Source organism: Armigeres subalbatus, chromosome 2, assembly GCF_024139115.2.
Source record: "Armigeres subalbatus isolate Guangzhou_Male chromosome 2, GZ_Asu_2, whole genome shotgun sequence".
In the NCBI taxonomy this organism is placed as follows: Eukaryota; Metazoa; Arthropoda; class Insecta; order Diptera; family Culicidae; genus Armigeres; species Armigeres subalbatus.
This window is the reverse complement of record NC_085140.1, coordinates 247,543,448-247,565,843: the sequence shown is the minus strand read 5'-3', so window position 1 is coordinate 247,565,843 and position 22,396 is coordinate 247,543,448. Positions and strand designations below refer to the sequence as shown.

Sequence of the window (22,396 nt, the reverse complement as noted above, 5' to 3'; positions counted from 1 at the left end):
GAGTGCAGACAGATTCTGGAGGAGAATGACGCAGCGCGGGCAGTTGCGCTGCGCCATGGTACCAGGCAGAACGAGGAATTTTTATAGACGGAAGCGGAGGCAGCAGACCCGCCTTTTTCAGGAGAAGAAACGCCGCCTGGAAGAAGCGGAGTGCGAGGAGATGGAACAGCTGTGTCGTTCTCAAGAAACACGCAAGTTCTATCAGAAGCTCAACGTATCCCGTAAAGGCTTCGTGCCGCGTGCCGAAATGTGCCGGGATAATAATGGGAGCATCTTGACGGACGAACGTGTGTGATCGAAAGGTGGAAGCAGCACTACGAGGAACATTTGAATGGCGCTGAGATTACAGGCAGTGAAAGTCAAGGCAGCGAAGGAGATGACTACGTCAGTTCAGCGGACGATGGAAGCCAACCAGCCCCCACCTTGAGGGAAGTTAAGGATGCCATTCAACAGCTGAAGACCAATAAAGCAGCTGGTGAGGATGGTATCGGAGCTGAGCTCATCAAGATGGGCCCGGAAAAGCTAGCCACTTGCCTGCACAAACTGATAGTCAGAATCTGGGAAACTGAACAGCTTCCGGAGAAGTGGAAGGAAGGGGTTATATGCCCCATCTATAAGAAAGGCGACAAGCTGGAGTGTGAGAACTTTCGAGCGATCACCATCCTTAATGCCGCCTACAAAGTGATATCCCAGATCATCTTCCGTCGTCGGTTCGCCGGCTTCGTTGACGGCCGCTCGACAACGGACCAGATCTTTACTGTACGGCAAATCCTTCAAAAATGCCGTGAATACCAGATCCCAACGCACCATCTCTTCGTTGATTTCAAGGCGGCATACGACAGTATAGACCGCGTAGAGCTATGAAAAATAATGGACGAGAACAGCTTCCCTGGGAAGCTTACCAGACTGATCAAAGCAACGGTGGATGGTGTGCAAAGCTGTGTGGAGATTTCGGGCGAACACTCCAGTTCGTTCGAATCGCACCGGGGACTAAGACGGTGATGGACTCTCGTGCCTGTTGTTCAACATTGCGCTAGAAGGTGTCATGCGGAGAGCCGGGTGTAACAGCCGGGATACGATTTCCAACAGATCTAGCCAATTTATTTGTTTCGCGGATGACATGGACATTGTCGGCTTAACATTTACAAAGGTGGCAGAACTGTACACCCGTCTGAAACGTGAAGCAACAAAAGTTGGACTGGTGGTGAATGCGTCAAAGACAAAGTACATGCTACGAGGTGGTCGAGGAATTCGTCTACCTCGGATCCTTGTTAACGGCTGATAACAATGTTAGTCGTGAAATACGAAGGCGCATCATCTGTGGAAGTCGGGCCGGGCCTACTACGGGCTCCAGAAGAAACGGCGGTCAAAAAAGATTCGCCACCGCACCAAATGTGTCATGTACAAGACGCTAATAAGACCGGTTGTCATCTACGGACATGAAACATGGACAATGCTCGAGGAGGACTTGCAAGCACTCGGAGTATTCGAGAGACGGGTGCTTAGGACCATCTTTGGTGGTGTGCAAGAAGACGGTGTGGGGGGGCGAAGAATGAACCATGAGCTCGCCCAACTCTACGGCGAACCCAGTATCCAGAAGGTAGCTATAGCCGGAAGGGTACGATGGGCAGGACATTTTAACTGCGAGGTTTCTAAGCCAGGTTACCATTTTTGCATTCGTATATCATGAGGCTAACACGATCATACTTGTATGCCCAGGGAAGTCGAGACAATTTCCAATCCGAAAATTGCCTAGATTGGCACCGGGAATCGAACCCAGCCACCTTCTGAATCTGCATGGTCTTGATTTGTAGTCGCGCGTCTTATCGCACGGCTAAGGAGCCACCAAACCCACTCCCACCCCCACCCCCCCGCCCTCTTCATGTAACGTATATGAATTTGAACGACAGACCTTTGGCTACGCGGGTAAACCTCAGGTAGGACCTTACTCCAGGGATTTTTTGGATGACTCAGAATATATTATGTGAACACCTTTAATTCTAAGGACAAACTCGCAAACAAATGTTTAACGTGTTTTAACCCTTATTCCATCCAGGCGCCGTAACAGAATTCCGGCCTAATTACTCAAAAAACATGTCTCCCTGCTTTCTCCGCTTCAATGCATTTTTCCGGCTTTTACAGCGACTGTGGAAAACGATGGACTGGAGGTTTGATGTGATATACACACAGAAAAAAAAACATTAAAATTTCATTAGTAGTACTTTTGTTCATCCCCAATGTGTAGTGGAAATTCTCTCCTAACATTCAAATTCTTCTATGAGTGATTGACCATACACAAAATATAATCATGCCTTATCCATCCGTTTTCTGTACTCTGCTGCTTGAAAGTTTAGGTACAACATATAATTTACTTGTCTATATCATCATGAAGCAATGATTTGGCTAAATAATAAAAAATACGGAACAATTTCTTCTCTTCGGTCTAAAACTTAAACATTTAAGCATGAGTGAAGAAATTGACACTTAGTGAGAAAAATGTCGCATGTAAAAAAAAGCTAAGTTGCACTCATTCCCTTATTTTAATGAAACTCATTCACACATTCACCTGCTCGTCGAGAGCATCCGTAAAATCAATTATTCCAGCACTCACAATCCCGCCACACACACAAATCCTTCGCACATCGATTTATCGATCGTTAATGTTAATAGCTCAAAGTTGTCTTTTTCGAAGGGACAGTTTAATCGATCTTCACGGCACCGTATATTTTGCGGATAAAGCTGTACGCGGCGAAGAATCCGATTGTTCCCGTCAGGATGTAGAATGTGGTCACCATTAAACCTGGAAGTTAGAATCGGTTTTCAATAGAATGAGCTAACAAATGAGAGCAAGTATCACCCACCAGTATAACCTAGATACAGCAATGTGGGAATAAATTCCGTAATCTCGAGTTTGGTGAAGAAGTAGAATATGCTGTAGAAAAGAATATACACCGCTGAGCCGCCTGACACGATGAAACTTCGCCACCACCAGCGATAATCCTAGAAGAAGCAGATTTGTAAAAATCTAAATAACATCGGCTTCTGTCTATGTTGATCATGAATTACTGAACAAACTAATAACTCACCTCAGCGCACAGCTGGAAATACGTCATGACAATCGAAATCTGACCACAACTGACCACCAATATGCAAAACACTAGGAACAGAAATCCGAAAAGGTAATAAAATTGGTTCTGCCAGATAGCCGAAAAGATGAAAAACAGTTCAATGAACACGGCTCCGAACGGCAGAATACCGGCCATCAACACGCACAGTCCCAGGTTCATGTACCAGTGCTGGTGTGGAATCTGCCGCGGTATCATATTGGTCCGAACCGGGTGCTGATACGCCTGTTTTCTGAAACCGAAGTAATACCCCAAGTACACGAGGGGCAGTGAGATTCCGAACCATAAACACAGCAGGGCCACCATTGTTCCAAATGGAACGGCACCACTCGAGTTCCGATCCCAGATGAAGAAGTTCAAAATGAAGCAGGTACCGAACACCAGTCCCGGGAATAATGTCGCCGTTAGGAACGCTGCTCGTTCCCAATTCCGTCCCTTCATCGTCTTGTAGAGACGAGCGGAGAAGTAACCAGCGATCAAGCCCATGAACACGTACAGCATAATTCCCGCTGTCATCAAAGCACCTCGCGATGACGGAGAGAGCATTCCCAACATAGCAATAACTGCAATGAGACGAGACGATTACCAAATTAGGAACATCTAACAGTAAAATTGTAAGGTAGAGAGAAACACATACTGATCGTAATCATTGCCATGAAGAAGACTTGGATCCCACTACCGATGACGGCTGCAAATAGCCTTGGATGTCTCGGGGGTCTGAAAACATCCCCGTGGACCAATTTCCAACCCGTTTCCTCGAGTGTGTCCTCGATATTGACGCTATCGTCGGTGTTATACTTTGCAATATCCCGACGAAGAGTACGCACCATGATCATAGTGAGAATACCTGGAGAAACAGACAAAATGGTGATAAATATTAGATAAGAGTACGATAAAAATATCCTATTTCCACAAGATTCCTAAAAGAACTTACCAGATAAGAAGAACACCACCACCAGCGAGTTGATGATGCTGAACCAATGAATTTGTACGTCGTTCATGCCGAGATAGATATCCCATCGCGAAGCCCATTTGACCGACGATTCCTTCCATTCGACTGAGTACGTAAAGAATAGCTGGGTGTGTCCAGCATGCACCGAGACAGGCTGTGGTCTGGGACTTTCCGGGAAACTGCACGTATCACCTTCGAAGCTGAGCTGATCCTTGTGTATCGACAGGGTTTCGACTTCGAAGCCTACCACGCGATACTGACTCCTGAAATTGTTAGTCAATGTTGTTAACAATACATTTTTTCTTCAAATATTTTTAAATCTAGGAACTTTGGTCTCACTCGCTATGCATGTGGTAGAACAACCGGAATTTGAGATGATTATTTATGTACACATTATTGCCATCCACTAGACCCAGGCGATAGCCGTGCTCAAATTGCTGCTCATTTGTGTCCGGATTTATGTATTTAGTAGCTACAGGCAAATTGTCAACGATCCTGGAATGGAATAAATTATTATTACAACAAAATTATGACAAAATTGAGTATAATTTCATAAACATGTAGGTTTCAAAGCATTCTTGCTTAGCTCGGCCTTTTTTTGGAGAATATTTGAGACTTCCAACTAAAAACATCACCGAATTCCATGCATAAAACCAAGATGTGCATTTTTTCTGCTTATTCTACATTTTTATCAAATGAAATGATGTTCAACTCACAGATGCACGAAATATTCATGCTTGATCCTCTCAGCCACTTTCTCCGACTGCTCCCTGTCCCAGTTCAAGGGCCTATCCCTGCTATTGCACAACAGCTTGCAGCGAACATTTTCCGCCATCCGCACCTCGTACGGTGTATTGACGATACGATCTCCTCGCAGGACCTCTCCGAGATTCTCACTCTTGTAGACCAAGGTACCGTTTTTTGGCAGGCAGAACTGCAGCGAGTAATACTCGTACGGGAGCTGCGTGTGGGTGCTGGTCATTTTGACAGCCTTCACGTCAATCTTTTGACCCTTCCGGAACTCCACCGGGGCCACTCCGGGAACGTAAAAGCTCTCTACTGCACTGCATTGCAACAATACTATCGCCAGAAGTGTTTTATACGGCCACTGAAAATTAACCATTAGGGAATCACTTTTTCATTGCACAAGATTTTTAAAATGCAACAGCCAACGTAAACAAGAGAAATTTTACGTGTCACAAGTAAAAGTTTTCTTCGATTACAGTGCCCTCGGAAGATGGAGTGGATTCACGCAGAAAAAACTAACGAACTTACCCTGTTTTTCATGATACTATATGCTCCGGCTAAAGTCAACTATCTGTAGATGTTAATTCATTTGAATTGAGCGAAAAACTATAGATATTTAGCAAATAAATTGAGAAAATATAATCCGAACAATTTTTACAGAATCAGATGCAAAAGAGGACTTTTTATATTTTTCTTTCTTGCATTTTGATGACAGTTCTTAAACAAAGCTGTGCCACAAGCTTTTCAAACCGGCGTGTTTCACTTCTGGGCAATGCGAAATTAAAATAAATTTCAAGCACAATTTTTCAATATGACGTATGTAACCTTATGTAACAATCGTTAAGATCTGGGAGCTGCGGATAGACTCAAAATGATTGTCAAAAAAATCCTAGCACTGCTGTCAAAAAGTATCCATCGATTTGAGAGCAAAACCGAGAGAGGACGAGAGAGAAAACCTGAGGAAACTATTTGACCAGAAAAAAGTATTGTGATCTGGGACTGTATAAAACAACACAATAACAATGCCGTCTGTGGTGCCGGCCGGCGGTGCGTTTAGAATAAAGCCCCAAACGCAATACATAACGGAAACGGCAAATTTGACAGAAAATATATGGGCTAACTGTCAAAATTTCCGATTCCGTCGCCGTTCCGTTGTATTGCGTTTGGAGCAAGGTTTGGAGCTTAATGGAATATAAGGTGGACAAAAAATAAAAATTGAATACTTTGAAACATTGAAATTCATTGAGCTTACATTATTATTTATTTGCAATTATACCAAATTCGTGACGATTTTCGTTCTAGATTCAAACATTCAAAAGCATTCGAAACTAACTTAACTTGCCTGTTGTCCAATTCATTTTTTCTTGCAGAATTATTTACAGTTTGAGTCTCATTTAAAAAGAAATATGTATTATTTCAGGTTATTTCACATTTCAACAAATAATTTCCAAATGTCATTTTTGGCCACAAACGTATATCCATTGACGAATACATAGACCGAAATGTCCGGTACAAAGCCATCAGAAAATCGGGCACCATGTCTTCTTCTTCATTTTGAAGAAAATACCCCTTGTGGGTGACGAATTACATAAATATTTTACGAGCGCTGACTTACCCCTCTTGACGTTTTGACAGTTTGTTTGTTTTTCTCCCTCACCTTGTGACGTCGTTTCGGTTCGTTTGTTGTTTGTTCGTTTCGTTACTCAGTTGGAGCGTGAGTTCGACCGTTTTGGTGCCATCAAAAATATTGAATATATTTAACAAAGGGGACACCCAGGCCTACATTCTGTACGATTCTATTGATGCTGCTACGGCTGCTGTGAAGGAAATGCGTGGATTCCCGTTAGGGGCACCGGATCGTCGTATTCGTATCGATTTTGCTGATAACGGAACAACACCATCGTTCTCAAAGCGCAGTGGAGGTTTTGAGGAAGGCGGTGAGTATCGTCGCGGCCCCGACTACGAATATCCGGAAGGTGGTGCATCATAAGAGGAAAATTCATTGTACGGCTATGGTGGAAGACCGCGGCAGAGGAGGATTCCGCGGGCGTGGTGGTTTCCGTGGCAGTTTTCATAGGATGGCCCACCGCACCACGGGGACAATGATGAATGGCGTCGATCAGGAGCCGATGGCGAATATGATTCACGCCGTCGTTCTGGATCACGTGAACCAGGAATCAATAGATCTCGCTCCCGTTCACCGAGGCGACGCAGTCCGGCTGATTCGTCTTCTCATAGGAATGGCATGTTATCGAATGCAAGAACGTTACCAGAAGTGGCACGGAAATCTACCACATTCTGGCAAGGGGCGCTGATTTGGAAGAGTTCACTATTCCCCGCCAAGTTACACCTAACGGACGGAAACAACGAAATAGTGGACAGCCTGATGAAGGACGAGGAAGGTAAACACCACCTTCGTGTTACTCAGCGACTACGTCTCGATCAACCCAAGTTGGAAGATGTGCAGTAGCGCATATCGACGTCATCGTCGCACGCAATCTTCCTCGGCCTGCCGGGATCGACGTCATCGGTAGCATCATCGGATGATGCCAGCGTTCAGACGCGTCCACTGCGTAATCTCGTGTCCTACCTGAAGCAGAAAGAAGCGGCCGGCGTTATATCCTTACTCAATAAGGAAACGGAAGCAACCGGTGTGCTCTACTCATTCCCGCCATGCGATTTTTCGACAGAATTGTTGAAACGAACATGTCACAACCTCACCGAGGAGGGACTGAAGGAAGACCATCTGGTAATCGTGGTGGTCCGAGGAGGAACAATCCTCTGAAATGCCTTCTTTCTGGAATTGCAGCAACTAGTCCATATTGGCACAGCATACAACATGGCTGCTCTAAAAATTTGTTTGTAAATAAGTAAAAAAATAAGTAAAATAATAAGTAAATAAATGTAAATAAGTAAAAAATAAGTAAAATAAAATAAGTAAAAAAGTCGGCTGGTTAGTTGATTAATTGTTTTGTTGGTTGCTTGGTTGATTGGTTAATAAGTTGATTGGTATAATTTAAAAAAAATATATAATAAAGAACACAAATGGCAAAAAGTAAGTAGATGTAACAATGTATGTTCAGCTGGAGAAACAGAAGTTTACACGTACTTATTATATGCCATTGTTTCTTTTTCAATTAAGTTTTTGTTTGCTAGTTCTAATTTTATTCAGTTTGTGCCGTACTATATGACCTACATAATGTATCCATATCGATCACGTCACGATATTGTTCGTCCATGGACATATACCACAACATCGCTTCACCCAAGATCACTTTAGTGATGTGAATCGACGTATTCAAGCTAATTAGGGGGTTTTCTGTGCGACTTGTTGTCGAGAACTGGATACCGATGAATCGCCACCAACAATATCGTCGGAATCATTCACGGCAGCAACATTTTCTTGAATTAGCAACCGTCCATCGATATAGGCCTGTACAGCCGGAATCGTTTTGGTGGTGTGAATCGTCGACATCGAGATGATTTAAGGATTGTCCTATAGAGAAGCCAAGACTGATTGATCTCCGCTCCAGGTCAGTATTGTCGTAAATCCTAATGGTATCGCTATTGTGCTGAAATTGATATAAAAATCGTCAATAATATAACTCTCTAAGAACTTGTATATATAATGGTAAAGTGCAACTGACCTGTTTGGAATCGCTCGAATTGGATGTTGAAGTGTTTGATGTGATGCCTTTCGCTACTATAGAGTATTCTTGTTTCGAAGAACTTACATACGACCATGCACTCCAGCTTGTAGAAAGATTGCTCCCCGAACGCGACCAGATATATTATGTTTACTGAGTACTGCTGTACGAGGAACTTCCATCAACTCTTTCCGGATGCTGCTGTTGATTAATTTTAGCTCTTTCAACAGCGTTCTATTACTTCTGGTGTCTAACATAATGTCAGTACAATTAACAACGGTGTTTTGTGAAATTGAGGATATAGGGAGGAACGTTTAAGGTGAGAAGTAATAATTGGTTGGAACATAAGTCGCAGCAGTTAAGCTGTTACTTCATTCGCTGACAACATATGATCGTTTTCGTTCCCAGGAAGAGCCTGTGTTCACAAAAATGGAACAATCGGTGTTTTCGCACGAATCGCGCATATCCTCAAACCTCTAACCTCAACTAGTTGGAACGGAGATCAGCAACACCAACACATCAGTTTAGGAGCTCTAGTCCCGATAGTTTCGACAGTCTCTGAGACTTGGGTGCTATTGGGGTAGTTTTTAAACTGATCCCATCGCGGCTGAATTGATCGACTGTAGCTTTGGCAGTGGTGCAGTTTTCTGTTATCTTCATCATGCTGTTGGTACTTCTGTTTAGGTTGGCCCTTTTGCCCCTTTTGCAAGGCTTGGTACTTTCGGTCAAAATTTCTTCAATGAATGTCTGAAAGCAAGAGAAAATAGTATTCTTAGATTTTTAATGTTTTCAATGTTTATACGCATTAATTCTATCATTTTGTTTATTTATATATAACACTTAAAATTCATAAATTTACTTTCACACGGCAATCCATGAGTCACAACGTTGATGGGGAATAGTTTTGAAGAATGTTTCACTTCAAAGTCAAAGAAATAAATTTCACGCGATAAATGGGAACGATAATAGTAGAGTCCTATAAGAAGAGTAACGTCATGTGTCACGTTTGACAGGTCTCCTGCTCGTTTGGAACGCGCATTTGTATGGAACTGACAGACGATTCTGTTCCAATTCTGACACTTGACGACACTGTTATTATAGTCACTGTAGATAATAGTATTTCATTATAGTTTTCTAGTGGAAAAAATAAATTTCAATAACAAACAACAAACAATAACAAACAAATGAATAAAAAACAACTGAGCTAAACTTTTGACAGTGAACAACGGAACAACTAGGCGCTGCAACTTTGACGTGGTGCTACGTACCTAGTTTTACGTACTGGCATTTAAGTACAAAACAAAGGTAAATTTTGATTCAGGAAATGTTAACACTTACCAAAGGAGATGAAGCAGACCGCGACAATTCGCCGCCTTTTATGCGAATTGAACTCGGCGTTGATGAACTCAGGTCGGCAAGTAGCACTGCGGCGGTGGAGCTGGTGGTGATCGTTGTGATAGGAGCACTAGCACCTCCGGTACTTGTACTGGCAACCGCACTTCCCGATAAATGGTGCTGGTGCTGCTGTTGGAGCGATTCCATATCGGAAACGAGAACAACCGTTGGACTCGATGTGCGATCGGTTTGCAGGTGGATTTGTCGGATTTGTGGAATTGGGGGTACGGGTGTCGACGGTTCACCGTGCTGATCGGGTGCTGATCGCGCTTCCGGTGGAGACGATACGGCCGGCGATGTTGGAATGATCGGTTTGCCTTTCAAAATGATGGTACGCCGGAATCGTCAATAGGTTTTGCGGGTACATGTTCGTTACGTCCAGCGTGTCCAAGTCGGATCCGTACTGCTGACCGGACGAGGATGAGTCACTTCCTTTCTTTATCCGCTGCTGGCGGAATAAAAAAGAACAACCGAAAAAGTTGTTGCTGTGCGGCACGCGAGGGAAAAACAGAAAAACATAACAAAAACATAAACAAAAATGAAAATGACAACTGTTGTCAAACTGACGTGGTTCAAATTGAGGGGCTTCTCAATGGTCGAGTGATTGTAATTATTGTAATCCGTCACTCCCCAGGGGTATATAGTGGTGCCCGGAAAAATGGCCACCCCTCCGTCTATGTATTCGTCAATGGTATATCTCCACATTCATACACCGAGGCAAATTTCCGCATATATGTTATGTGTGAAACTACATAAATTTTTGCAATTTGTCCAAACAAATATACTTTATGTTTGGGGATATAAATGTTATTGGATTACCGACCAATGAAAGTCAGTTGTTTGGCAAATAAAGTTTATGTGTGAGACTCATATCTTTTATAAGCATTTTGAATATAAACTTTATGTTTTCCTATTTATGGAATGTATTTGTCTATATTGTTAATGGGATATGTACATTTTATAATAAAAAATAGTCATAATTTTCATGATTTTTTTTTTATTAAACTGAAAATATGCTTAATTAATAATAAATTACATATGCCTTGCTAAGTCGTGCAGTGTATGAAATGAAGACGCACGAATGTGTTGATCTGGCTGGTTCACAATTTCCGGCCACCATTCAATGCGCTTGTCTTACACCCTAACCTCTTCGATCAGCTAAGCCAGTGTTGTAGATAATATTGCGCATAAGCCCCAAAATTTTATTCACGCCTTTGGGTTTCCGCGCCGAGCACTCAGCGCCAGACTCGGCGACAAGGAGATAGTGGTCAAGTTGGTACTTCTGATTTTTTGACAACTGATGTCGATTGGTTGTGTGAGTGCACCGGTGTCAAAAAATAGAGCATTTAGCTGAAAATTTAATTGCCAAATGCACATTTTGACAGCAATATAGATGTATGAGTGAATAAAATGTGCAAATGCTCTATCGCGGAAGCAGTCGCTGAAGACAAGTGTCAATGGTTTCAGTGACGAAACGAAAAGTTTCAATGCAAAAAGCAATATCGTCCTCGGGAAGAGAAGCCCCGTAGACGGCCAACTTGGTGTTTGTAGCCGAACTCATACCTGCGTGTTCCATCTAACCAGCATTCACTTGAACGAGAATTCATTTTCAATGGGGATTCTGAATGTGCTGACTTCCCTCTACGTCGAATTCCGATCGGGACTTCGGTGCCAAATGCTGATCTGAAAAACGCTGAAATCATTCAAAATATAATATTAATTTATTATCAACGAAATCAGCAATGTATTATATTATACTTACTATTTGGGTGCTGGGAGTAGTAAACAAAATAAATCAAATCTGCAAAATCTAAGTCTGCGTTGAGCCACCCGGTCAGCGGTTGACCATCCGACCAACAGGTCCAATCACGAGAGATAGAGTGAACAGCTTTGAAACATCAGCCATATTGTCTATGATAGTTGATAAATGAATATCATTGCTCACGTATATACCGGTTATGTGCCTCCTTTTAATAAACAAAGTATTCGCAATGATTTTTATGTTTGCACTCTTAAAAATAATGATTCACTTATCTAATAAGTTTTATATTTTTCAGATTAATAAATTTCACGTTTGCAATTTTGTTAGTGTAGTGATCACTGCTTAGGTGCGATTTATCTGACATGTCAAAGGTTGTGCAGCAACAGCTAAACAAAACAATTGCTTAGTCTGTTCTCCGCTTTCGCAAGTACGTTTCCGCCGCGTTTCCTGCCGAGGACGACCGGGCGCAGTGATCCGACATCAAATTATTGAAAGCTAAGGACTTTCTACGAAAACCTGAGTTCCGTTTGAGGAGATATCTGGCGAATTTCCAGATCCCCATTACGAAAACCCTCATTCGCCTGGAAGTCGATGGGATTCACAATATCACGTAACACCCGAAGGTAAGTTAAACCTTAAAGCACAGAGAACAGACGTTGAAGCTGTATTGGCTATGTTGTGATAAGTTTTTACTGATCATTTGAAATAACTTTGGAATGTCGCCGTTATTCCGTGCAGAATCAGCGCTGGCATCATCAAAAATTGCCACTGTGCGCTAGTGTGGTTTTGGATGCAAGAGTATAGCAGCGCCATCGGGTTGTCAAAATGATATTGTGGGTTGCAATGTAGACGTCGATGGCGCTGAGGTTCGGCTGATTATTTTTACATGTTTTGTGAGAAATTTTGTTCGAGCCTCCATGTCTGTTCTCTGTGACGATATTGCATCATGAGTGCTGTCCAATAAGCAGCTCGAGGTAGCTCGAAGTTGTTCCCGTCCTGCTCGTTATTTTTTTGGCAACAAATGGACATGAGAGCAATGGGAATAGCTTCGAGCTACTTCGAGCTGCTTATTGGACAACTATGATAAGCTTTACCCCCTTTATCGAAGCACGAAAAACAATCAGGTACCGTTGTCCGGTGTGGGCAGAATGGAAGTTATTTATGAATAAAAGTTTCTTTTTCATTATTGCCGATTTCACCAATTTGAAGAGTTATGTGTAGATTGTGATTTGTCCGCTTCTTTTTCTCACACCCACTCTCATTTCGGGTTGATCGATTTTTGTTACTGAAATTTACCCAATTATAACCCATTACTCGTTAGTCACATGTAAGCGTGTACACTAAATCGATTCCCGCCATGATTTGACGTCTATTTGTTTTCAGATTGAGCACTCACACACAAATATTATACACGGAAAATCTAACGTTTGTGAGTGTATTGAGTGTGAGAAAAAGATGACTGTGAGAAAAAAAAATCTCGCAAAACTCTTATAAAGTGCAAAAAGCGCAATATACCAAATTATTCTTATATTTTATGAAGCATAAATTTTAAAAACGTAGGTCCAAGAGAGGCCAGGTTTTCTATTTGTTAGAAGAGAAACTGAATGATTTCCCGATTATAGATTTGCAACCTGGGCCCTCCTTAGCCGTGCGGTAAGACGCGCGGCTACAAAGCAAGACCATGCTGAGGGTGAATGGGTTCGATTCCCGGTGCCGGTCTAGGCAATTTTCGGATTGGAAATTGTCTCGATTTCCTTGGGCATAAAAGTATCATCGTGCTAGCCTCATGATATACGAATGCAAAAATGGTAACCTGGCTTAGAAACCTCGCAGTTAATAACTGTGGAAGTGCTTAATGAACACTAAGCTGCGAGGTGGCTCTGTCCCAGTGTGGGGATGTAATGCCAATAAGAAGAAGAAGAAGAAGAAGAAGATTTGCAACCTTTTAAAATGTATGCTTGATTCTGTGAAGTAAAAAAGCTAAATGTTTTGCTGTGATGTTTTGAGAAATGGGAATATCGAAATAAATATTAAAAATGCAGAAACAATAACTTTTTACAACAATTTTAATTATAATAATACAAATTCATCGATCTTATATAAACATGCTCCGACTATCGTGCTTAGTTTTTCGTGTTTTCCGAAGTCTTTCTGTATGATGTTTATACTGAATAAGCATTTTAATTAGACAATTCTTCAAATCGTGGCAGTTTGGAAATATTATTGGAACATGAACAGACTGAAGATATGTGTGATACACATTCTTCATGTTGTGTATTCCTTCTTCTCTCAGCTGTTTGTAACAGAAATCCAAAGTCAAATAATAATAATAAAATAATTCTTTTGAAGGAAAGGTATCTGAACGATCGGTAAGTTTTTTTAAGATGACAGAATAACGTGCAATTTCGGAGTCAAAGGGCGCTGTGGTTGTACACATATCAAGACATTTTTGGCATGCTTTACTTTTTAGCTTAGCTTTCAAAATAATCTTTCTATACTGATAAAACATCAGAGCATTTAAAGTGGCACGGTCTTGAGAGTATATCATGCTTGAACCAATATCGAAAAAGTCTACAGAGGAAAAGTCATAGTTTGATTTAAAATTTGTACTGTAAGAATCATTCATTGAATCAACCTCCATCGAAGAATTATCATTAACAGAACATTGGGTACTAATAGTAATATTAGGACCTGTTTCTTCCTGCAAAGTTGTATCAAAGGAATTTGAAAGGACGTTTCCATACGATTCATCGCTTTTGCTCTTACTCTTCAAAAGATCTTTGAATGAAATTAAGTAATTTCTATCAGCCACATCATATGAACTTCCTCTTGGTACATGCATGTATTGGCAAAGCGTTATAGTACGTAGGTGTTGTTTCATATGGAGCGCAGTTGGCCTTTTCTGCATAGATCTAATAACTGAAAACACATTTTCCAGACAGTCTTGAACAAATCTGCTTGTGAATAAAACAGTGTAGTTCTTCTCTTCAAAAAAATAAGTTTGTAGTCTTATAACTGCGTTTGTGGCCATGACAACAGCAGTTTGCCATGGTTTCCAATGACGATCCTTAACGATTTCGATTCCACACATTAGTCGTGCTACCATTTTAATGTGCTCAATAGCCATTTTATGATGAGAATGTACTGTCGGACGTAAAGCATGAATCTCTTCGCGTGAGTTCATAATTTCGTACCATTTCGCAACGTCAGATAAAAATGCACTAGTTGAAATTAAATCAGGTTGATTTGTTCTCTCTCCGACAACTTCCAATGCAGCTGCTACTGCGTAATTGCAGTATTTAGTAGCATTGGCGACTTTCATTTTATCCACATTCGAAAGCGGTTTGTTTTCAAAATCAACATCTGCTTCTGTTAGGCGGTCTACCTAGCTGTGCCCTGAATCTTTCTGTGAACCATGTTCAACGACCAACTTCAGATGTTCACGGTCAACAACATTTGTTTGTAAACCTCGTTTTTCGACATACCATTGCGGCAAAACGATTACTCTATTTGCAATCCAACCATGAACCAAATTCTTGAAAATATGGACCGGATCCGAAATAAACTCAAGGCGTCTACTAGCATCACAAGGATGTTCGATAGATAAATCGCTATGAAGCGTAGATTTCAAGGCTCGAATCCCAAAATCGTTCCACATAGCTTTGTTGGCACTCCCACAATCGGAAGTGACAAAGTGTATACGTAGCTTGTGCTGCTCGGCTTTCTTTATAATTTCTAATACTATCGGTTTCAGTTGACCTTTAGGTATCGAGTTACCTGTAAAATGGAACGCGACGATAACGCCTAACATAAATACCAATCCTTTCGTGGCTAAATCGTTCGAGGGGGGTAACGTAACATTACCGTACCACTGCTTATTGTTTTGACACAGTTCTTTTGCCTCGTCAATGCTCATCTCATCAAGAAATAAGCCGCAATCTTTCGCCTCGTCGTTCAGTGCTGACACTTTGTCGCCGAGCAGGGTAATCATATTATCCAAGACTCCTAGAACAGTGGAAAATATGTTACTCCAGTGAATTCTGTATGCATATGCTGTGAAAATTAAATGACACGTAAAGTAAAGTAAATGACATTCACGAAGAAACTCATAGCCGTTTCCACAAGAGAATCTGGTTTGCAATCCTCGCAACAAGGTGGCCTCCGACCATTTTTTCACCTTTTTCACTTGCCCGAGAGCCAGCTGAATTGGATCATCGTTGAACACTTTGCGCAACCGCTGCGGTGCCTCGAATTGTTTGCATAGCTGCTTATATTTGACCTTCCATGACTGTGCCTTCTGCCGCCAGATTATTACCAATCTGAAAATTTGTATTAACAAGTTCAGTGTGGAAAATTGACGAATTATTTGGAAAAAGATAACTACCTCTGAAATTTCGAGCAGCACTTTCTAGGTGGTTTTATATTTTTGTCAGCTGGCACCTGCTTGGCTCTAGATAAACGTTTACTGCTGGTTTCAAAATCCTGGATCGCGTCGTGGCTGAATGAATCAGGGTCGTTACTAATGAAGTCGGCATAATTATGATCATTGAGCGCCGGAGAAGAATATAACGGTAGTGATGATGTGGTTTCAAATCCGCCGGAAACACAGTTTAGCAGTTTGATTGTCGGTACCGCATTTTTGCTTCTCATAAACTTCCCTTTCCGCTTGTACACGAACGATGCCTCATCAAAATGAACCTGCATGCAAATTAGTATATAAAACTAAAACAACTTTAGCGATATATCATTGAATCTACTTACTGCACATACTCGGGAATTTTGATTCATCAATGATTTTTCGCTGTCACAGAAATCAATCCATTTTATCCGATGATCTGGATCTTTGGGGAATCGATAAAAACTTATTTTATCAATTTTACTATTTTTCCCACAGTTTTTCACTGAGCAGCGCATCTTTCTGCTAATAAAAAAGTTGTTGCAGGTATTTACGATAGTTTTAGCACAGACAAACAGACGTAACAGTTTGAACATTTTTCAAAAAAATCCATCGCCCAACTCCTCTACCACCATCTTGCGAGCATGTTGCACGAAACAAAGTTTCGTATGACATTGTCACCAGAAGGCGCTGGAGTGAAATGTCAAACTCGAAGGATTACGACGCTAGCGCCTCTAGTTGTGAAACGCGCAATCGATCAAATTCAAATTGATCGTTGAAGTCATGGTCGATTGAAATTTCTCTAGTGTTACGTCTGTTTGTCTGTGGTTTTAGCCTGTTTTACACGGAGAACCGAAACAATCCAAAATTAAGTCATTTTCACTCAACTTGACAGCTAAGTGCAACCACTCAAAATTGAGTTTTTCAGCAAGTACTTAATTTTGAGTTATTGTCAGATTTTCTGGATATGATACACTGCGCGGCGTTTGTAATGTTCCCAAATGGGTACTTGCACAAAACTTCACGCGGCGAATGACTGTCGAAAGGTACGGCCGCGCCAAACGATACGCCGCAATGCTATTCACCCATAAGAATCAAGTAAACGGGGAGCAGAAAGCGCGGCGGTACCTTTCATGAAGGGTTCGCCGCGTGCAATTTTGAGAAAATCAGGCAATATTTTAAAACACTTTGCTTTGGATGATTTTTACTGTTCCTCAAAGAGTCGATTTTGGGTGAAAAAACTGGAAACCTAGATTTTGAAATTTTGTCAAAATGTCCCAAGGATATGCAGATTAAAATCTATGGAATTATACACATGTTCATTTGTATTTTATTGTCGGCATTATTTTGCATATACATTGAATAGCATATAATAAAAAACGAGTTTGATATGTTTATTTAAATTGCTCCTGCGTGCCGTGGCGGTTGCTGCTGCGATGAACAAAGTTTGACATCTATAAAACAAGAAAGAATTATTGTAATGTAGGAAGGAACTATCTAAAATCGGAATATGGCGTAAACTCCTACCTCTCACGAGTATTTTAAATAAAAAATTTGCCTCTGGCACGGAACAAGCAGCTGAATCCGAGGCAGCATCCTCAATATAGCGCTGTGGCATTGGTGTTCTTCGTCGATGCACTTCTAAATCCGGAAGTTGCTTTAGCTTTGAATCGGGTGAATCATGCCGATTCAATAATGTTATTTTAATCTAAAATTGCAAAGAATAGATATTTATTTGTTTAATAAATAATTATTTTCTACTCACCCGTAAAGATTTAATAATACCGATCCACTTCGACATGAAACGACTATAAACGTCGTTGAATTTCGTTACAACAGAATTTTCAGCCAAATACAACTGAGGTTCCAACACTTGGTTTTGGATATTTTCATATAAATCAAATAATCCAAAACAGAGTGTTGGCGGTAAACTTCGAAATATAGTAAAATCAACCCATCTATCAAAACAAAAAAGTATCCAAAATAGGAGTGTTAGGGGAGTACTCAATTTTGGATACTTTCAAACTTCATTTTGGATAGTTTCGAATTGCAGTGTAGCCTAGGTTTTATTTACACGGGTAGATCAAACAACCCAAATTTTGAGTTGTTCTCGATCTGGCATCTCTTTCGTTCCATCCTTTGATGTCAAAAACAGAGAAAGAAAACCACCAAACGATAGCAGTTCGATGGGGGAAGCCAACGCTAGGTTAAAGGGGTTGAACTCAAATTTAGGTTGTTTAAACCTATTTGAACTTAACTTTAGGTGGAAACAACTTAATATTTAGGTACTTTTTCACACGGGATCAAACGGAAACTACTCAAATCCGAGTTGGGCCATACAACTCAAAATTGGCTTCCCCCACCGACGGTCCAAATTAAGTGAAATGAACTTAATTTTGAGTTGTTTGAACTTCATTTTGGGTTGTCTGATCTAACCGTGTAGCTTTCACTTCAGCGATTGCTCGCTTAACTTTTCAAAAGGACCTAAGAGCATCATTATCGGTCGCGAGCATTTTAATCACCCGCGCAGCGCTTTCATTTCTGTTTCGTCACTCGTTTCCGTATCGGTCACTATTTTCGGCTCTCAATTTGGTTGCTGTATTCCGTACCGGTGACGTTTGACAGTTGACAGTTCATCAAATAGCAGCGCTCTTATCGCGCTACCAAATTTAGTCACCTGTCAGTCGCGCTACTGTTATAGCAGCGCGTTTAGTAGCGACCGGTAAAGTGTCAAGTAATGATACTGCGCTGCTAAACGGCTTAAACTCACCACCGGTAATCTTGCTCTAAGTAACATTTTTTTCATGAATTCTAGAGAAATATTTCATATGGTCCTATCTAGCAAAAGTAAACAAATCGAGTTGTTAGTTTATTAACATTACTTACCTTTAAAATTTTATGTTAAATTTGAATCCGATCGATTTTTACTTTTTTTTTACTAAAAATTTATAGTAGTGCAAAACGGCCAATCTGACTTTTCGAAAATATCGCACAGAGCTGTCGACTGGCCGTTTTGCAATGTGACAGTCCAATCTGATATTTACCAAAACATTGTCAAATTATCAGATTGGACCTTCGGTTGTCCATCGGATTGATTATTAATTTAAATTTATTTCTAAGATATATATCCGATATCCGACACGAAAGACATGATATTAAGGCAGGAACTAATAACCGGGACATGACACTAGGATTTTTTTCGTGTTGCGCTTGAAGTCTCCATCGGTGTGTAGAGTTCTAGGTATACAAATGAAAAGACGCTAAGCCAAACGCTGTCAGTATTAACTTTTGCGCGTAAATTTCTCGCCGTGCATAACTGACAGCATCGATGTTTTCGTTTTTCTGTAGATCTGTCAACGCGTAGGAAAGGAATCGTCAACATCTCAACATAATCAATCCTTCCGTTCCATGCTTCCTTGCGGGTTCCCGTATTATAACCGCCCGGATAGTATCGTTCCGGGGAGCATGGACAGTGTGGCGCGAGTATCTGCGCTCTGCGTAACTGATCCTGATTGTTCAAAAGAATGTCTGCCGCCAGTTCCAGTCCCGATATTTTCTTGAATGCATGCCGGAATGATTTATTTCACCATAAAAGTAATTTTCACGGGTTTCCGTTTATATCGATCCCGCAAATATCATTTCTAACGATGCTAGTGAGAATGAGAGTCCCGGTTATCAGGAAGTGGTATTCGGAAAATCTTTACAATGCATTGGTTCAAATAGAGATTGAATGAAGCTGAGATTTTGCATAGGTAAGTTAACAAATATCTTCCAATCTATGAAATTCCCAAAAGGATTCTTGATCTCTGAATTAATTCTTGCTGTTCAAGAGCAATTCATTCAGGAATCCTGGAGGTATTTTTTCGGAATTTTCAGAGTTCTGAAGGAATTCTTTTGGAGTGATTCTTTCCGGAATTTAGAACGGATTCCTTCTGGAATTTTGAAAGGGATTTCCCGGAAGTTCTGGAGGGATTCCACTGGGAAATCTAGAGTATTTTTTGAGTCGAAGGGATGCTTTCTAGAGTGTTGAAGGGATTCTTTCGGATATTCTGGAGGCATAACTGGAGGAATTCCTTCGAGAATTCTTAAAGGATTCATTCGGGATTTTTGGATTGATTCTGGTGGGATTCCTTCGTGAATTCTCAACAGTTTCCTTGGAAATTCTGGAGGGATTCTTTCGCGAATTCTAGAGAAATTCTTTCATGAATTCTGGAAGGATTCTTTCGGGAATTCAGGAAATTCCTTCGGAAATATTGGAGGGATTCATTCTGGAATTCTTGAGTGATTATTTTGGGAAGCGTGGCAGGACTCCTTCGGAAATTCTTGAAGGTTTTCTTCTTGAGTTTTACGAATCCTTGAAGGACTCCTTTGGAAATTTTGGAGGGATTCTTTCTTGATTTCGGCAGTGATTTATTTGGGAATACTGAAGTCAAAAGGGGCCTTCTACAAATTACGTAACACTTTAGGGGGAGGGGGTCAGGCCGAGCGTTACGATCTAAACAAAAAAAAACCTTTCATACAAAAAAGTGGAGCTGGTTATCGATCAACCCAAGTAGCCAAGCCATTCAAAAGATTTAGTCATGTTTTTGTATCTGGAACGACGATATCTGTGTGAGCGGTCACGAAGAGGTTGGGGTCAAGGTTTTGAATATTAGTGTATCGTATATGAAATGAGAGTAGCCATGTGGAATTCGCAGATGACTTCCCATAGGAATACCTGGAGGGATTTTCAGATGAATTCTCGGATGGATTTCCAGAGAAATTACAAAGCTCAACAAGGTTTTGTCTCTAACACCAAATAATGTGTCCCTATAGTAGATTTTTGCTCGCTGAATCCAAATCAGACTTCAGATTTGCTCTAACACGTCGAGATTTTGAGATATACCTCAATACATGTCGTAAAATCAATGATTTTGAACATTTTGGAACAGCCATCGTTAACCCTATAAAAAGAATTACTAGTCAATCAAGGTCCAAAATGGATCATATACACATAATCTTTCAAAATGTGGTGCATGTTAAAGTTAAAGTTAAACATAATAAGTGTGATTTACCTACAATTTTAGTAAGTGAAAGTTATTTTAAAATATGTTTTATGCAAGCAACCTTCGAAGCCACCACCTACTGTTCGAGAAGAGTCAAAAAATAAATTTTTCGTTGAAATATCCCAAACGTCAAGTCGTACGTACTCCAACAGAATCTGGGATAATTCCCTTCTTACGTGTTCGTCCCCCTTCCCCCTATTGGTTCTTCATACCGAATTTTATCCAGCAGTGAATTGAAGGCATAATAAAAATTCTCAAGTGGAATTCCAGAATCAGAGCGCGTAATATTCTATCCAGAATGAAACCTCAAGGAATAATTATAAGAATAAAACATACATATGCTATACAAACGTAAGTATTAATTATTACACAACGAAAGAAATTGCAAAAAGAATCCAAAGCAAAAATTAAACGCAAGGTGTACTGTTGTACAAATTCTCTTAATATGGTTTGATATTAACTTCCCTACTCCTTAGCCGTGCGGTAAGACTCGCGGCTACTAAGCAAGACCATGCTGAGGGAGGCAGGGTTCGATTCCCGGTTCCGGTCTAGGCAATTTTTGGATTGGAAATTGTTTCGACTTCCCTGGGTATAAAAGTATCATCGTGTTAGCCTCATGATATTGCCTGATTTTATCAAAATTGCATGCGGCGTACCCTTCAGGAAAGGTACCGCCGCGCTTTCTGCACCCCGTTTACTTGATTCTTATGGGTGAATAGCATTGCGGTGTATCGTTTGGCGCGGCCGTACCTTTCGACAGTCATTCGCCGCGTGAAGTTTTGTGCAAGTACCCATTTGGGAACATTACAAACGCCGCGCAGTGTATCATATCCAGAAAATCTGACAATATACGAATGCTAAAATGGTAACCTGGCTTAGAAACCTCGCAGTTAATATCTGTGGAAGTGCTTAATGAACACTAAGCTGCGAGGCGGCTCTATCCCAGTGTGGGGATGTAATGCCAATAAGAAGAAGAAGAAGATTAACTTCAAAATAAGGCTTATTGTTTGAACCCACGAGAGTGGATTATATGCCAACCTTCTGTCGTAGTGTATGTGAAAAATTTTGTTCGAGAAAATGAACGATTTTTTATTGTAACATAACTTAACCGCCCTTTCCATATATTGTAAAATGGTCAAATAACATTTACCTTATTATATTACCAGAGCTATGCGGGTGCTCTCTTTCCCCAAGAGCAACCAGAAAGGAGAAGAAGAAGCCGATTAGAATTTGAAATTGACGCTTCCAAAGAGCAGGTGGACACCGATGTGAAAGTACTGCTTGACCGTTTGCAACAAGTTTTCCAGTACTGATTTCTTAGACACGC

General features: G+C 40.9%; 2 protein-coding genes and 2 long non-coding RNA genes across 4 annotated transcripts; 1 reads left to right on the top strand and 3 right to left on the bottom strand.

The window, feature by feature from the left end:
- Positions 1–2,207: 2,207 nt before the first annotated feature.
- On the bottom strand, positions 2,208–5,537 carry LOC134212041 (transmembrane 9 superfamily member 4). The gene is made up of 8 exons (XM_062689539.1): positions 5,353–5,537; positions 4,794–5,185; positions 4,417–4,572; positions 4,060–4,340; positions 3,763–3,972; positions 3,087–3,688; positions 2,862–3,000; positions 2,208–2,800 (listed from the first exon to the last, which is right to left on the bottom strand). The coding sequence occupies exons 1-8, from the start codon at positions 5,362–5,364 to the stop codon at positions 2,700–2,702; spliced, it is 1,893 nt and encodes a 630-aa protein (XP_062545523.1). The 5' UTR covers positions 5,365–5,537; the 3' UTR covers positions 2,208–2,699.
- Positions 5,538–6,926: 1,389 nt separating this feature from the next.
- On the top strand, positions 6,927–7,609 carry LOC134209673 (RNA-binding protein spenito-like). Its single transcript, XM_062685679.1, has 2 exons — positions 6,927–7,067; positions 7,295–7,609. The coding sequence occupies exons 1-2, from the start codon at positions 6,927–6,929 to the stop codon at positions 7,607–7,609; spliced, it is 456 nt and encodes a 151-aa protein (XP_062541663.1).
- Positions 7,610–7,863: 254 nt separating this feature from the next.
- LOC134216140 (uncharacterized) lies at positions 7,864–9,566 on the bottom strand. Its single transcript, XR_009980519.1, has 3 exons — positions 9,331–9,566; positions 8,472–9,218; positions 7,864–8,396 (listed from the first exon to the last, which is right to left on the bottom strand). It is a non-coding gene; the product is annotated as an uncharacterized LOC134216140 (long non-coding RNA).
- Positions 9,567–15,526: 5,960 nt separating this feature from the next.
- LOC134216139 (uncharacterized) lies at positions 15,527–16,156 on the bottom strand. The gene is made up of 3 exons (XR_009980518.1): positions 16,013–16,156; positions 15,806–15,947; positions 15,527–15,633 (listed from the first exon to the last, which is right to left on the bottom strand). It is a non-coding gene; the product is annotated as an uncharacterized LOC134216139 (long non-coding RNA).
- Between the last annotated feature and the right edge of the window lie 6,240 nt (positions 16,157–22,396).